A 16,522-nucleotide genomic window follows, 5' to 3' on the forward strand; every position below is an offset into this window, starting at 1 on the left:
TGATGCTGAAGTCAGGCTTACTGGCCTGTAATTGCCGGGATAACCTCTGGAGTCCTTTTTAAAAATTGGTGTCACATTAGCTATCCTCCAGTCATTTGGTACAGAAGCTGATTTAAATGATAGGTTGCAGACTACAGTTAGTAGTTCTGCAATTTCACATTTGAGTTTCTTCAGAACTCTTGAGTGAATCCCATCTGGTCCTGGTGACTTATTACTGTTTAGTTTATCAATTTGTTCCAAAACCTCCTCTAATGACACCTCAATCTGGGATAGTTCCTCAGATTTGTCACCTAAAAAGGATGGCTGAGGTTTGGGAATCTCCCTCACTTTCTCAGCTGTGAAGTCCGATGCAAAGAATTAATTTGGTTTCTCCACAATGGCCTTATTGTCCTTGAGTGCTCCTTTAGCATCTCAATCGTCCAGTGGCCTCACTGATTGTTAAGCAGGCTTCCTGCTTCTGATGTACTTTAAAAAAAAATTGGTATTACTTTTTGAGTCTTTGGCTAGCTGTACTTCAAATTCTTTTTTGGCCTTCCTAATTGTATTTTTACACTTCATTTGCCAGAGTTTATGCTCCTTTCTATTTTCCTCACTAGGATTTAACTTCCACTTTTTTAAAGGAAGGCATTTTGCCTCTCACTGCGTCTTTTACTTTGTTTAGCCACACTGGCACTTCTTTGGTTCTCTTAGTGTGTTTTTTTTAATTTGGGGTGTACATTTAAGTTGAGCCTCTATTATGGTGCCTTTAAAATGTTCCCATGCCGCTTGCAGGGATTTCACTTTTGGCGCTGTACCTTTTTAATTTGTGTTTCACTAACCTCCTCAGTTTTGTGTAGTTCCCCTTTCTGAAAATAAATGCTACAGTGTTGGGCTGCTGTGGTGGTTTTCCCCACGACAGGGATGCTAAATCTAATTATATTATTGTCACTATTACCAAGGGGTCCGGCTATACTCACCTCTTGCTCCACTTAGAACTAAATCAAGAATTGTCTCTCGTGGGTTCCGGGACCAGCTGCTCCAAGAAGCCGTCATTTAAGGTGTCAAACTTCACCTCTGCATCCCGTCCTGAGGTGACATGTACCCAGTCAATATGGGGATAGTTGAAATCCCCCATTATTATTGTGTTTTGTTTAATAGTCTCTCTGATCTCCCTGAGCATTTCACAGTCACTATCATCATCTGGTCGGGTGGTCTGTAGTATATCCCTACTGCTATATTCTTATTAGAGCTTGGAATTACTATCCATAGAGATTCTATGGTACAATTTAGTTCATTTAAGATTTTTTAATTCATTTGATTCTATGCTTTCTTTCATGTGTAGCGCCACTCTCCCACCAGCACGACCAGTTCTGTCCTTCCGATATATTTTGTACCCTGGTATTACTGGGTCCCATTGATTATCCTCATTCCACCAAGTCTCTGTGAGGCCTATTATATCAATATCCTCATTTAATACGAGGCACTCTACTCACCCATCTTACTATTTAGACTTCTAGCACTGGTATATAAGCACTTTATAAACTTGTCACTTTTTAGCTGTCTGCCATTACATGATGTAAATGAATGGGTCTCTTTTTTTTTTTTCATTTGACTCTGTCATCAGATCCTCCCTACATTTTATCATCCATCCATCCTCTCCTCATTACTCGGACATGGGGAGGATCTATTAATGGAGATTCTCTAAGGGATGTCTCTGTCCAAATCACGTGCTCCTCTGCACATGTTGGCTTTCCCCCAGCCCTTAGTTTAAAAACTGCTCAAGACCTTTTTAATGTTACGTGCAAGCAATTTGGTTCCATTTTGGTTTAGGTGGAGCCCATCCTTCCTGTATAGGCTCCCCCTTTCCCCAAAGTTTCCCCAGTTCCTAATAAATGTAAACCCCTCCTCTGTACACCATCATCTCATCCACGCATTGAGACCCTGCAGTTCTGCCTGTCTAACTGGCCCTGTGCGTGGAAGCATTTCGGATAATGCTACTGTGGAGGTCCTGGACTTCAATCTCTTACCTAGCAGCTTAAATTTGGCCTCCGGGATCTCTCTCGTATCTCTCCCTATGTCACTGGTACCTACATGTACCACGACCACTGGCTCCTCCCCAGCACTACACATAAGTCATCTAGATGTTTCGAGAGATCCACAACCTTTGCACCAGGCAGGCAAGTCACCATGCAGTTCTCATGGTCATTACAAACCCAGCTATCTATGTTTCTAATGATCAAACCACCCATTACTAATACCTGTCTCTTCCTAATAGCTGGAGTTCCCTCCCCTGGAGAGGTATCCTCAGTGCAAGAGGATACCACATCATCATCTGGAAGGAGGGTCCCAACTATGGCATCGTTTCCCTCTGCTCCATTGGGTGTTCTCCTTCTCTGAGGCTTTCATCTTCCTCAACAGCACAGAGGCTCTCAGACCAGGGGTGGGACCGTTCTACTGTGTCCCAGAAAGTCTCATCTATGTACCTCTCTGTCTCCCTTAGCTCCTCCAGCTCAGCCACCCTGGTCTCCAAAGGCTGTACACAGTCTCTGAGGGCCAGGAGCTCCTTGCACTGAATGCATACATACACCACCTGTCCAAAGGGCAGGTAATCATACATGCTGCATTGGGTGCAATAAACTGTGTAGACCTTACTCTGTTGCTGGACTTCTGCCTGCATTCTCTTTTTTACTCCTGCAGCTCGTTCCTTTGTTTTGTTTTTATGGGGGAGGGGGGTGTTTTTTGGCTTAAGTTTAAGGAATGTTAGTGTATGTAGCCCCCACACCCCCTCTAAACTACCTCAGAACATTCCCCTGTTAGCTGCTCCTGTTCAAAAAGCCTTGTTAAGAAGCTCTCAGCCTTGCCTAGCAGGCTGCTAGGCTCAGCATCCAACAGTCACACATGGTCCGCAAACAGACCACATGGTATATTTCAGTCCAGCAGCAGCATATCACCATGCACACTCTCACTCTCTACAGTGATCAGCATCCCCTGAATACTCCAGCCAGGTCAGGCCCAGGAGCTGTCTTCCCCCAGAGGGGCAAGGGAAAGCTCTGAGCACTCAAAAAGCTTGCTAACAAGCAAGCAATGTCTCTGCTGGTGGTTGGACCTTAGCTAAAGTCAGTGGAAGCAGTTTAGGGCTGCACTCTGCTCGTCAAGGTTTTTCCCCGTCTCTCACTTTGCCATATTTTGTCCCTGACTACTGCACTAAGCGTTTCTAACCAATTATTCACTGCACCTGGTGCCCAATTAACCATGTTTTCTTTAGTTCTGTTGCTTAGCCCAAACCTTAAATCGGGGAATGCTGCTATTCCAAAGGGTCACTACGTGTTTAACACAAACAGTCCTCCTTTCTCATGATTTCTTTTTTTGGTCACGTGCTTTGGGCCAGTCACTCATGCTAAGATCCAAACTCAATTTAAAACCGTAGCTCACCTAGGGCTTATGTGGCCTATATTCCTACATGTCCTGAGATGGTGTTAGGTGTGGGCGTGTTCTAACTGTTCTCCTCTTTTCTCCCCCCCCCCCCTTCCATCCTTGGGTATTCCACAGCCCCTGCTCTATCTGGCTAGTCATTCACTGCTCTCTTAATAAGGCTGGTCTATGCTACAGGAAATGCCCTTTGCTGACAGTGGGTGTCAGTAACACATGCAGGTGGAAAAGGAGGACTTGTGGCACCTTAGAGACTAACCAATTTATTTGAGCATAAGCTTTTGTGAGCTACAGCTCACTTCATCGGATGCATTCAGTGGAAATGCACGGCATGCATCGGATGAAGTGAGCTGTAGCTCACGGAAGCTTATGCTCAAATAAATTGGTTAGTCTCTAAGGTGCCACAAGTCCTCCGTTTCTTTTTGCAGATACAGACTAACACGGCTGCTACTCTGAAACATGCAGGTGGGTGGGCACAGAGCATGATGTGGCTGCAAGTGTAGCCAAGGACATGCCATGCCCAGCTCTGGTTCAGCCACATCCCTTGCTGATGTTCATTGTCGGTGCCAGGCAGGTCTTGAGCCAGGCCACTGGCCCAGCAGGGCGAGTGAGTGGTTTGGGGCTTGTGCGGATCCTCGTTCCAAGGAGGAAGCTGTTTGTGGAGCAAAGGGGCTGTAAGATGCCAGCTTGGCTTGTGTAGCTTATCCCTCTAAGGTGACGTCCATATGTGCCAGCCCACCCCTTATTCCCCTGTCCTCCCAAGACTCTATGGGGGAAGCAGGCCTCTGGCCTACAGCCTGAGCGCCCCATTCCATAGATCAGAGCTGCAGCCTGTGTGTGTTTCCACCATATCCGTCTGTGAAGCCATCAAGGGCCCCCTTATTCCAGGGCAGCCTTGGCAGCAGGGGGTGCATTGGAGACCCCTGAATTTCTGCTGCAGAGGTAACCTCTAGAAAACAAGTACCTGCCAATTCCTCCCGAGCGCCACCAGGGGGCAGCATGGCCCTTTCGAGTGAGGCTGAGGATGCTGGACTCTGGCCCCGATGTGCAGGAGTGCAGAGCCCGGGGTGAGGGAGGCCCTGGGCCGTTGGGGCTGCCTCTGTGAGCTGGCTTAGGGCTGGTCTCCTTTGCGTCTCCTTGCTCTCTGGCCCCTCTTCCCTGCCTCCCCTCAAGCATCTGTGGGGAAAGCCTGCTGCTCTTTCCCAGCATGCTTTGCTAATGAGACTCTTGCACTCCTGTCTGTTGCACCCGAGAGCCGTGGGGATGCCTGGGAGTTTCTGCCCGAGAGCCCCAGCCGGGTCCCGGTGGGTGCTGTACCCAGTAGGGCTTCGCGCTCACCCCTCTGCTGTCCTCTGAGGCCTCGCTTTATCAGAAGAGCTCATGCTGCCCTCCTCCGCCTGCAGCGAGCCCAGGGCCCATGGGGAGAACTGAGGCGGAGAGGAAATGGGAGAGAACCCAGGAGTCCTGAACCCCCACCCCCAGTAGTCCCCAGCCTACGACACGCGGAGGCTACCATGGGGCAGCCTTTGGAAGGGGAACGTCCGTGGGAGGGAGTTCACTGCCCCTGTGGCCCCCGGGTATTGTCACTGGGCTAGAGCTGCGGCACCTGTGCCTGGCAGCGAGGATCTGGGGGCTCACTTCGCCCAAGCCAAGCTGGGATTGCTCTGCGAGGGCTGGGCTCCACCTGGGCTGTGTGGTGGGAGCTGTGTCCTGCTGCTGGCTAGGTCTGAGGTTACTCCAGGCGGGGCTGGGACTGAGCAGCGCCTCTCCCTTGTGGGCTCTGTGCTTAAGGGAGGAATGGGGGTTTTGCAGAGGCCCTGAATCCCTGCATCAGAGATGGGTCTCCCCGCCCCAGCCTATGATCACTTACCCAGGGCTGATCCCCAGTCTGTCCTGTGTCCCCTCTCCCCAAATGTGCTCAGGATCTGCTGCCGTTCCCACCATCTTCCTCTTCCCCCTCCGGGAGAGGTGTCCAGCAGCAGGGGGCTCAGACCTCCTGCAGGGTCTCTCCTCAGGCCATAGGAAATGTTGGCTCACTGCTAATCCCACTTCAATCATCCTCCCCTTTCTCTGCAGTGACAGGACGAAGGGCAGGGCCAGGCGCTCCCTTGGGGGCTCCTCCCTGCACTTCCTAGAGCCCTGGCGTTTGGAGCAGACCAGAGGAAGTCCCTAGAGACAGCCATTGGTCTGGCTTTATATGTGGCCGTCCCTCCCCCGCCGCTCTAGTGGGATGGACCAGGCAAAGCGTCAGAAGCCTCCCCACCTTCCTGGGTGGCCAGAGTGGAAGATGGGACTGAGGGCTTGCGACACATCAGGGACTCTGCACCGGTTCTCCCCCCCCGCCCCTGCTCCCCGGAAATGATACTGACCTCCTTTGTGAAGGGCTTGGAGCTCTACGGGTGACAAGGGCAATGGAAGAGCAAAGTGCTGGTAAGGGTGAGCTTTAGATTCCCGTCCAGAGGCTTCTGTGCAGTAACAATCAAGGCATTTTCTGGTGTTGACTGAGGAACCGTCTCACCTCCAAGCGGGAAGAATTCCTCCTGTGGCCCCTCGGAGTACGTCTACATGGCAGCGTGAAACCAGGGTTTGAACTCAGACTCAAGCCTAACCCTCCCCTTCCATTTACGTGCAAATTGCACCAATCCAGGGCTTGGATCCAGCATCCCAGGACCCCATGGGGTGGAGGGTTTGTGCCTGAGCCAAACTGGGGCCTAGGGTTCAAGCCCTATTGCTTTACAGTGTAAATACAGCCGCACTGGACTCCTGCTCTGGGGGTCTGCCAAAAAAATACCACGGGCTGGCCTTCTGTGTCCTCTGGAGATTCAGGTTTGGACAGTAAAGTTTTCCTGCTCTGCATCACGAACAAAGGGCTGTGGGGAGTGCGTTCTGCGAGGGTGCTGGGAAGTCTCAGTTGTGGGTGGTTGGACTCAGGCCTGCAAAATGCAGGGTAGATGCTGGAGCCCCAGGTTCAATTGTTCCTGGTCTTACAAACGTGTTTAGATGCTCAAGCCCAGGGTCTGCTAGGTCGAGTTCTGCTAACCCTGGGCTTGCACTGCAGTATAGACAGACCCAAAAAGGCTTCAAATGAGAGTACAGTCCTTGCTCGCAACAATACGCTGCGAACCGTGGGCTTGGGACCTGAGAACAGCCATGGAGGAGCCGGCTGGCATGCGCTGTCTGCGTATCACGGAGTTGCACATCAGTTTATGCTACACGTCCCTCACCTTGGCTGGTGAATTTGCTGACAATCCGTGTGTGCCGACTGCATTGAGGGAGGGTATCCAGAGCTGTTGCCGGTGCCCTTTATTCTGAGCAATAAAATCTTTGAAGATCCATCTATGCTGCAATGAAACAGCCATGCCCAGCCTGTGCCAGCTGACTTGAGCTCACAGGGTTATAAAATTGCAGTGTAGACCGGGATCCTCGCAGGGTCCCAGAGGCTGGGCTACAGCCCAAGCCCCAGTGTCTACACTGCAGTTTTATAGCCCCAGCCTGAGTCAGCTGACACGGGCCGGCTGCAGCTGTTTTATTGCAGTGTAGACAGATCCAGAGGGAACTAGCCTGGCCCGTATCTCACATCTAGACTGAACGCTATGTTTCAGGGGAAGCTACGAAAGCGCCGTTGGCCTTTGGAGATCTGAGAGGCAAGAATGCCCCATCCCTAAAGGGAGGAGAACGTTGGTGACCTGCACTTCCTACGGCGAGGATGCGCCATCAGGACATCCGTTTCTCTGTGCTGGCTCGGGCAGAGCCCTGGCATCAGCACAGCGCCGGAAGCGCTCTGTGGTGGCGGGAGCCAGCTTCCAGCAGCCCTTGGCTTTGGCTGGGGGTTGGTAGAGCTGCAGCTGCTTCTTCCAATTAAAGGGGCCTCTTCATTCATGAGTTTCCGAGTGCTGGCAGCCCTTAAGTTGGAACGTGAAGTCTGGCTGTTCCACAGTGTGGCGGGGGGGGGGGGCAGATGGGTGAGAGCCCTCGGCGGCATGGGCTGCGACTACTTCCAAATGGAAAAGGCAGCACCTAGGTATCCGGGACTTGCTCAAACATGGTGCCGTGGCTGCTGTCCCCATAGCATGGAGGAGCCAGTGCATTGGTTCGCTGTATGTTTTGTTAGCATCTTCGGAGGTAGCGTAGTAACCGGGCCACACACTTGTGTATTTACGCTGCTGTCACCCCTGTGAGGCCGGGCAGGGCTTTTATCCCCTCATTGCAGTCTGGGAATTGAGGCACAAAGACTGAGACTTGGCCAAGGGCCCATGAGATGTCTGGAACAGCAGGGTCTAGAATCCAGGTCTCCCAGGTTCCGGGCTGGCACTCTGACCACTGAGCTAGCCTCCCTCATCCCCCACAGGCTGCAGGTGGCTAAATGGAGGAAAAGTGGGACAGAAGATCGGTGTTGCTGTTAATGCAGGATGGTTGGACACTTCAGAAATGACCCAGCAGTGGGGGTGACCTGCTGCCACAGTAGCTGAGCAGCAAACCACAGAGCATCGTGGCCCAGGTGCTGGGGATGCCTAGCAAGGGGGGTCTTTGCTGCTTGGCTGGGCAGTGCAGGAGGTGAGACCTAAGTGGGGGCAGCCGTTGCAGGCTTGTGACTCGGATGTCTGGCGCACGACTGAACCTGATGCTGGAAACAGCTGACTCCTGCTGTGAATGTCGAACTCTCCCATGACTGCCGTGGGCCGGGTGGAGGAGGGACGACTGATGCCCCGCACCTGGTGGCGCGCAGGCAGGGCGCCTCTACGCTTGGGCCAGCTGTTGAGATGGGCACAAGGGCTCTGATCAGAACACGTCTCCACCAGCAAGGCCCCTCACAGACAATAGGCGAGGGCTCTGGAGGGATTTGCTGGCTGATAACTGATCTGGGTGGAAACCTTGGCTTGACCCAGTTAACAATGAAGAGCTGTTCCCCCGCGAGGATGCCAGGACAAAGGGCCGGGCCAAAGGGCTGAGAAGCCAGGGGGTCTTCACCAACGCAACGTCTGCCAATCCAGAGTACAAAGACCAGAGCCTGGAGGAGAAAGCTGAAACACCCAGTTGTGTGGCAGAGGGGCCGACCTGCATGGCATGACAATGCACAGGGCGGGATGGTTGAATTCTAGGTTCTGCTTTTAAAGCCCAGTCCTGGCATCTGGGCATGAATTGCCAACGCGTTCTTATTTTTCTGACCCCAGCGCCTCGGAGCCCTGGTCATGTACCAAGACTCTGTGGCCCTAGGAGCTGTACAAACGATGGTCCCTGCCCCCAAAGAGCTTCCAATCTAAGTATAAGACAAGAAATGACAGATGGACATGGACAGATGGGAGCACAAGGAAACACTGAGACACACTTAGCTGCTGTCTATCACAATGTTAGCAGCAGCCTGGCTTTGGTCGGCACTTCCTAGTGGTAAGTGCTAACATTAGCTAAGTTGGGGGGCGTAGCCAATGAGGAATGTGGGGGGGATTCTCCATCACTTGAAGCCTTCGCCCCAAGACCGGGTGTCTCTGTCTAGAAGAGATGAGTGGGTGGGCTGGGTGCAGGGACTGCTGGGTGTACTCTACTGCCAGTCTCTCTGCAGGAGGTGATTGCCTTCTGGCCTCACTGTCAGAGTGCAGGGGAGCACAGCCTTGCCTAGGGTGGGGAACCTGGTCATTTTGGCCAATCCGTGCCTCTGGAGAATCAATGCACTATTCACCTGTGGAACTCCTTGCCAGGGAATGTTGTGAAGACCAACAGTAGAACTAGGTTAAAAAAAACCTAGATAAGTTCATGGAGGATAGGGCCACGAATGACTACAAGCCAAGGTTCAGGGGCACCCCCCAATGCTCGGGGCATCCCATAACCTCTGACTGCCAGGAGGGGAAGACATGGATCCCTCCATAATTGCCCTGTTCTGTACAGTCCCCTGCAGCTCTGATACTGGCCATGGACGGAGATAGGAAGCAGGGCAAGATGGACCATGGTCTGACCCAGTGTGGCAACTCCTGTTCTTATAAACACGCTCCCCGTGAGTTACGTGGCGCATGGTTTTGTCTTGGTTTGTAAAGCCTTTGGGCGTGATTGCGGGGTGGGGGTGGACAATGCCCACCACATCCTGCCTCTCTAGCCTGATCCCTTTGCTGTCCTGAGCACAGTGCTTCTCCTGTGAATTAACCAGATCCCCCAGCAGGCCACGGGGAAGTCCTGTCTGTCCAGGGGATTTAACCAGGAGGAGAGGAGTCAAAGCTTCATTTAATTCCACCTGGTGCTTTATCCATCTCTGATCTGGCTGCTGCTGCAGCTTTTAACCTGGTGCCTCCTTAATCTGGAGTTTTCCCCGAGTTTCCGAGCAGGTTCAGATTAACAGGGTCTAATCGCCTGATCCCCTAACAGGATCAATCTATACGATCTGTGATTAATAGCAGCCAAATCCCCCTGAGGCTGAGGGCTGCTCAGGAAAGGTAGGAGGGGAGCCCTGAGGTGTGGGGTGCAGGCTGGAGCCAAGCCTGATGGTAGGGCTGAGTGTGCTAGGCCAGGCCCCATCTGGAGCAGGGAAGGGAGTGTCTCACCCAGTCTGGAGCAGGCAGAGAGCCTTGGGGAGGGGAGTTCTGCATTGGGGAGACCCCCAGGGATACACCTTCCATGGCCTAGCTGCAACCCCTGCATGAGGCTTGGCTTGGGAGCTTCCCCAGCCCCTGGTCTGAGGGCACTTGGCCAAGGCTTGGCTGTCCCAGATACCTTTGCTGCAGGGCAGTGCCAGGCTCCCCCCTGCCTTGGTCTCCCATGTACCCCTGTGGGGCTGGCCGGGGAGCTCCCTTGAGAGCGTGGACAGCCCGTTCCCTTCCCTGCTCTGCCTCACATGCACTAGAGAGTCGCAGATGCTCCTTCCACCCCCCACTCTCTCCAAATCGGTTAAAGCCTGCCAGATGGTGCCAGGCTGCAGTAATCTGCCCACTGGCCAGTGGCCCTCTGCATCCCAGCTACATCCCTACCTGGTGGGTCGGCTTCCCATGCAGCTCAAGGGGCGGGAAGGGGGCAGGAATGGGGAGCCTGGGAGGGGTGTAGGGACCCACAGACTGGCTGCACCCAGCACTGTGACTCGGCTGTCAGAGAAACCAAGTAAAGACCTTGGCTGCTGGGGGGATGCCCTATCTCTGCAGCCCCACCTGGCATTGGGGGGAGCTGCCCGGTGTCTGCACCCCAGCCTGGCATGGCGGGGGGGGAGTGGCTGCGTCGCTGCGGGGGATGCACTGTCTCTGCACCCCAGCCTGGCATTGGGTAATGCTGTGCATCTGAGGGATCTGCCCATCTCTGCACCCCTGCCTGGCATGGGGGGTGGGGGTCTATGTTGCTGGGGGAGCTGCCCGGTGTCTGCATCCCAGCCTGGTATTGGGAGGGGGCAGTACTGTGCTGTGGGGCGAGTTGCCCTTCATGCCCATGCCCCTGCCCCTGCCCCACCTCCCTGGGAGTAGTACACTCTCTGAACCTGTGCTGGTGTCGGAAACCCAGGGCATGGCAGGGACAGCCGAGTCCCTTCCATGTCACCAGAGGATCCAGTTCTGATGTTTGTGCTGCCCTGAGTGCGCTGCCCCAGACCACTCTGACATGGGCTGGCCCCGGTAAATCCCAGACTGGAGTCTCTCACGTGCCCGACCCGGAGTGGGGCAGGGCAGAATCTTGCTCCCTCTTCCCTGGTGCTGGGTTCCTGGCCAAACCCCTCTAGTCCGTGGTCAGGGCCGGATTAACCTTTTGTGGGCCCCCCCATTTTTGTGGGAGGCAATGGAGCATGGCCCAGGGAGGTCAGTCTCGGAAGGAGGGGCCAGCCAGAGTCAATGGGACATGGCATGGCAGGGGTGGCCCTGCTCCACCCAATGCGAGGGCACTATTTACAAACCGGCAGTTGCGAGATGCACAGTGGCCTGCCCAGCCCTGTGCTGCCATCATGCCCCTTCCCCTTGGGGGCAGGCCCACATCACACCACACAGCCCCCCCCCCAGACCCACCCACAAATGCACAGCGCCCTGCACAACACCACCCCTGCCCAGAGGCCCCCGATCACAACCCCACCACAACTGGCCTGCACCCCCCACTCCCTAGAGCCCAAACACACACAGATCCTCCCTGCCCCTTCCCAGCCCAGCACTTCCCGCTACTCCCCACAGACCCACTCCTGCAAGCCCTGCCTCCTGGCTGCACTCACCAGCCTTGCTGGGAGGCGACTGTGTCTGCCGGGTTGAGTTGGCAGCGTAGCCAGGGCTGGGAGTCGCTCTGTCCCCTTGTCCCCACGGGAGTGGCGCAATCAGGCAGGCCAGGACCTACCTCGGCTGGGCCCCTCCAGGCAAGTGTGTCTTGAGGGACCCCAGCCAAGCCCCTCAAGCTCTTTTCCCCCCACACCTGGCCGAGACTAGCAAGGCTTCTGCACCAGTCCCAGGTGGCTCAGCTCTGGGGAGACAGGTGGGGCCCCACAGGTGGTGGGAAACAGAGACTGCCTGGAGCCAGAGGCGCACTGGGTTCTGGCCAGGGGGCAGAGATGAGCCCTCAGCCAGCCGGCGGGCAGGCCGAGGGGAGCAAGTGGTTGGCGGGGGAGGCCGGCGGGGTCTTGGGGTGCAGTGCAAGTGGAGCAGGCCGGGGCCCCTTCTGAGCATGGGCCTGGCTCCATGGAGCCACTGGAGCCATTGTAAACCCGTCACTGTCCATGGTGAAACTGGCCAGGCTGCCCGTGGAGAACCGAGTTCAGCAGGGCTGGGATCTGTGTCCCCAGTTGCCCTGTAGGATGGAGCAGAGTCTTGGGTCCTTCTGGCTGCTCTGCCTGGGCACGTCTGCCCGCCCATGACATTAAAATGGAATTTGCAAACTGCTCATTACGTGGAGTTTTGTCTCTAAGTTAATTTGACCCTGCTGCACCCCACCGCTCCCCCTCCCAGAACTGACTGCTCTTGGAATCGCAAAGCAGAACTGGAGGAGACCAGGCCTTTTTGGTGAGCCCCACAAAAATTGAGGTTACTACTTTTGATATCCAGCTTCCCCAGTCAGGTTGGAAGCAGGTTGTTGAGTGTTTGGGCCCAGACCCCGGGCTGGGGCCCCGTCAGTCTGAGTGCTCTGTCTCTTCCGCAGTGCACTGTGGGGAGAGGAGGCTGGTCCAGAGCTTGCTGCAGAGAGGGCTTTGTGTGCCGGCTGCAGTGAAGGGAAATCGCTGGGGTTTGCTGGATTAGCTGTGATGACAGACAGGCCAGTCTCCTTCATGCTCCCCAGCTTACGGGGTGGGGGGGCAGGGAATGTGTGTTATCTCACCAATCTGGGGGTTGGGGAGCCGCTGGGAGGGGGCAGTGGGAAAGTCTCAACCTCCCATCCCCCACTGGACTTGATACTGTGTGTGACCAAGGCTTGAGCTCCTAGGTCAGCACCCCAGCAAATGGCAGCCCCTTTGCCTCCGGATCTGCCCCAGCATCCACAGACAGTGGAAAAGTGCATTAGCTGGATCTTGCTGCTAAAATGACTGGCACTGAAACAGTTAACACTGACATTTGAATAGTCTTCTGTAGGTTCCAGACTTAACAGCCTACTGAGCTGGCTGGGGCAGCTGGCTCCTACTCCCCAGCTGCAAAACACTTACGGCTCTGCTGGGCGTCACGGAGCCGCCCCTGTAGTTCATGGACCCATCTGCCTCGGATGGCTCTCACCTGGCCATCCTCGTTTTTGCAGGCTGTGGAAACAGCGCCCTGAGCTCTGACCTGTTCCAGCTCGGCTACACGGATGTCACCAGCGTTGACTACTCTCTGGTGTGCATCGCGGGCATGCAAGCCCGCTACGCCCAGTGCCAGGGCCTGCAGTGGGTGGTGATGGATGCTCGGGACTTGGCCTTCGCAGACGGCACCTTTGACGTGGTTCTGGAGAAGGGCACGCTGGATTCCATGATGGTGGCGGAGATGGACCCCTGGAATGTGTCACCCGAGACCACGGCGCTGCTGGACCAGGTGCTAAAGGAGGTGAGTGGGCAGGACTCAAAGGTCATTAGTGGCTCTGATCCCCTTGTGATAGTCGGTGCAGGGTGGGACCAGACTTGGTCCCAGCCAGGATGTAGACTCGTATCCGCCAGGCATAGTGGACATGCCATGTGGATGTGTGATGGAGCTGGGACTGAGCATCCCTGCCACCCCCAGGAGAACAGCCCCAGCTGCCTGACTGCTCCAAAGCCAGGGGTAGAGTCGGCCTGGCCCATCCCTGGGCCCCTGTCCAGGTGGGAGCCAGGCAGCACTGGGGTCAGGTCTTGGCTCTGATCTATGGGTCTGAGGGGAGCTGCCTCTCCCCCAAAGGGGGTGCTAGTTACTCCTCCCCACCCACGCTCTCCATACGGAGCTCTTCTCCACCAGCATCTCCGCCAGCTACTGGGGCACATCCCAGCCATTCACCCCCTCCTGGAAACTGCTGAGCAGTGAGACACTGGAGTGAATGCAGTGTCCTTGGTTTGGTCCAGAGACCTCTGGCCACTGATGGTCTTGCTCTGCCCTGGGGCTGTATCCTGAGGTTGTGGAAGGGAGATGCTCTTGTGTTCCTTGCCTGGTCGTTCAGAGCTGGCTGATTTTGTCAGGGCAGGGATGTTAGTCCACAAGACTGCTGGATGGGCATCTCTGCTCTGAAGACAACATCAGGAAGGCAAAAGCGGGTCGGTGTGGGGGAACTGTGGGTCAAGATTGAGAGGCTTCAGCAGAGCTGGGAGCCCAGGGCAGGGATGGCAGAGGGGGCTGCAGATTGGCACAGAGGGGCACTGGCAGAGCTGGGGAGGGGGGAGCCCAGGGCTGGGACGGCAGAGGGGGCTGCAGGTTAGGACTGGGACTGGCTCCTTGGAAAGAGTTAAGGCTGCCTGCTCTTTCAGGACTGCTAAGGGTGTGAAATTCCTCTTCCCTGTTCCTCCCCAGTACAATGACTCATCAGGGTTGCCATGGTGAAGAGGCTGCAGAGCCTGTTGCCTGCAAATAGTTTCAGTGGCTCATCCTTTGATGTTGTGTTCGGGCCAGTGCTGCCTGGGAAGCTGGCAGTGGCCATGGGAGCAGCAGGTCCCTGCCTCTGTTGGAGCAGGTGATGAGTGCTTGGCTTCACTCTGCCCTGTCGGGGCAGCAAGAGCCAGAGGGCAGCTCCGGTTGTGTCAGGGGAACTGCCTGCTAGGAAGATGGAGCTGGCTGTGGAATCTCCTCCCAGGGAAGGTCTGGCATAGGGGGCATCACACTGGGGCTCCGGAGACCTGGATTCTGTTCCCACCTCTGCCCTGCTGTCGGACCCTGGGCAAATCACTTCCCCTCCCACCCGTTGTCCAGTGAGGCTGTAAGTTCTCTGGCTCAGGAATGGTCTCTCGCTGTCTGTGCAGCGCCCAGCAGCGCGGCTGCCTGCTCTGAGTTGAGACGTCTGCACGTCTCACCGATCCACGGGGCTAGCGTGCCTCTGACCTTTCTGGGAGGGTAGCCCGTGTAGCGATAGGCCCTCGGCCAGCACTTCTTATGAAAGTCAGCCCCACGGCCTCGCTACCCAAATACTGGCGCTCTGGCTAAATCACCCCGGTGTCTCATTGTGCAGCAAGATGTTTCCCCTTTGGCAGCCATGCAATGCACAGATGTTTTGCAGAGAGACAGAATGGCTTTTTCACAACACGCCAAAATCTGGAATACAACATATCATAAGATCCTGAGGTTAGGACGGAAAAGACATGCATGTAAACTTTACCATGCTGCAGCGTCACCTGTCTCTGATCGTTCATTGGAACCAACAACCCAGCCATGCCGCTTGCCTACCACGATTAACTCTTTCAGCCCTACCAGGTCTCCATAGGGGGTGAGTGGGTAAAGCGAGGCCCCTAGTGTAGACCAAGTATACGCTGGCAGGAGTTTTTCTGCCTGTGTGTGTGTGTACATTCTACTACTTTCCTGAATGACATTAGCTAATTCTTCTATCGACATGGCTGCATCTTCACTGGGGTTGGGTTGGCATGGCTACGGCGGTCAGGGCTGTGGCTTTTTCACTCCCCTGACCAACGTGACTAGGCCATGCTTAAAGCTTTGAGTGTAGACCAAGTCTTAGTCTTCCATTTTTTTTCTTAAACCATTTCCCACATGCTGTTGTAATGTAGACGATTCAGTGAAGGGCTGGGAGCCCCAGTGTTCCCCAACAGGGGCGTGGATCCAGCCAGGAATCATCCTCTAGGGAAGGGTTGGGACCTTTGATGGAGACCTCTGGAACCAGACTGGCTAAAATGCTTGGAAGGCCTCTCCCTTGCCCTGGGCCTGGGCGTGGGACTGAGTGGGGTTCCTCCTGTTTTGACTGTGCCACATTGCTCTGGGGGGGGGGGGTGATCACGACCCTCTAGGCTGAGGGGACAGCAAGAGGGTTGGGCCCTGAGCATCCCTGCCCCAGGCAGGCTCACTGGGTTTTTTCTTCTGGTGCCTCCCGAGTCAAGTGAACCTGGGCACTAGGCACAGAAACGGGAAGTATTAGAAACCAGAGCCCATCCCATCCCCCCTTTGATTCCTGCACTTCGATCTTGTTAGCTGGGGACCCCCTTGCAGAGGGAGATCTGCCTGGCTTGTTCTCCCGGTTGCCCGTGGAAACCCTTGTCAGTATTGACTGGGCCGTGGCGTTACTATGGGGACGGGTGATGCCTCCAGCCCTCTATTAATTGGCACGATGGGGTGATGTGGCTGCAACAGCAGGAACCTGATTAAACTCACCAGGGCAGGGCACTGGGGATCGCTGGCCCAGGCAGTGCTGCCCACTGGAATGGGAAGTCCCTTCCCCTCCTATCTTGCACCCGCTCTCCTCCTCTGCTTGGCCTTTTGCTTTCACTGGTTTCTCTCTCTCTCTCTAACCTCAGCTGGGTTCCTCCTGAGCCAGTATCTCCCCACCTCTGCCCGTTCTGCACCGAGTCTAGGCCTGCTCGGTGAGGCTACCTCCGTGGGGAACTTGCTCAAGGCCCTGGGCTCCCCTGGGTGGCTCGCCCTGGGCCAGAGGGGTTGGGAAAGAGCCTGGCCTTCTGCTAAGCTTGAAACAGCCCCATGCTCTCCCCCGTATAATCACTGCCTGGCTGTGGCTAACCACGCAGTGCGTGACATGGGGGGAGGCCTTCCCCTGCCCCTGCTGACTCCCATGTTCCTCAGCCACAAATAGACAA

The 16,522-nt window shown here is 55.3% G+C and overlaps 1 protein-coding gene across 1 annotated transcript in view; it reads left to right on the forward strand.

The window, feature by feature from the left end:
• Window positions 1-16,522, forward strand: part of EEF1AKMT4 (EEF1A lysine methyltransferase 4) — a 30,838-nt gene that overhangs the window by 4,477 nt on the left and 9,839 nt on the right. Inside the window, exon 2 of the mRNA XM_073359201.2 lies at window positions 13,069-13,352. Coding sequence (XP_073215302.2) covers window positions 13,069-13,352 — 284 coding nt within the window. The remainder of the gene's footprint in view (window positions 1-13,068; window positions 13,353-16,522) is intronic.

This window comes from Lepidochelys kempii, chromosome 9, assembly GCF_965140285.1.
Source record: "Lepidochelys kempii isolate rLepKem1 chromosome 9, rLepKem1.hap1, whole genome shotgun sequence".
NCBI classification, from domain to species: Eukaryota; Metazoa; Chordata; order Testudines; family Cheloniidae; genus Lepidochelys; species Lepidochelys kempii.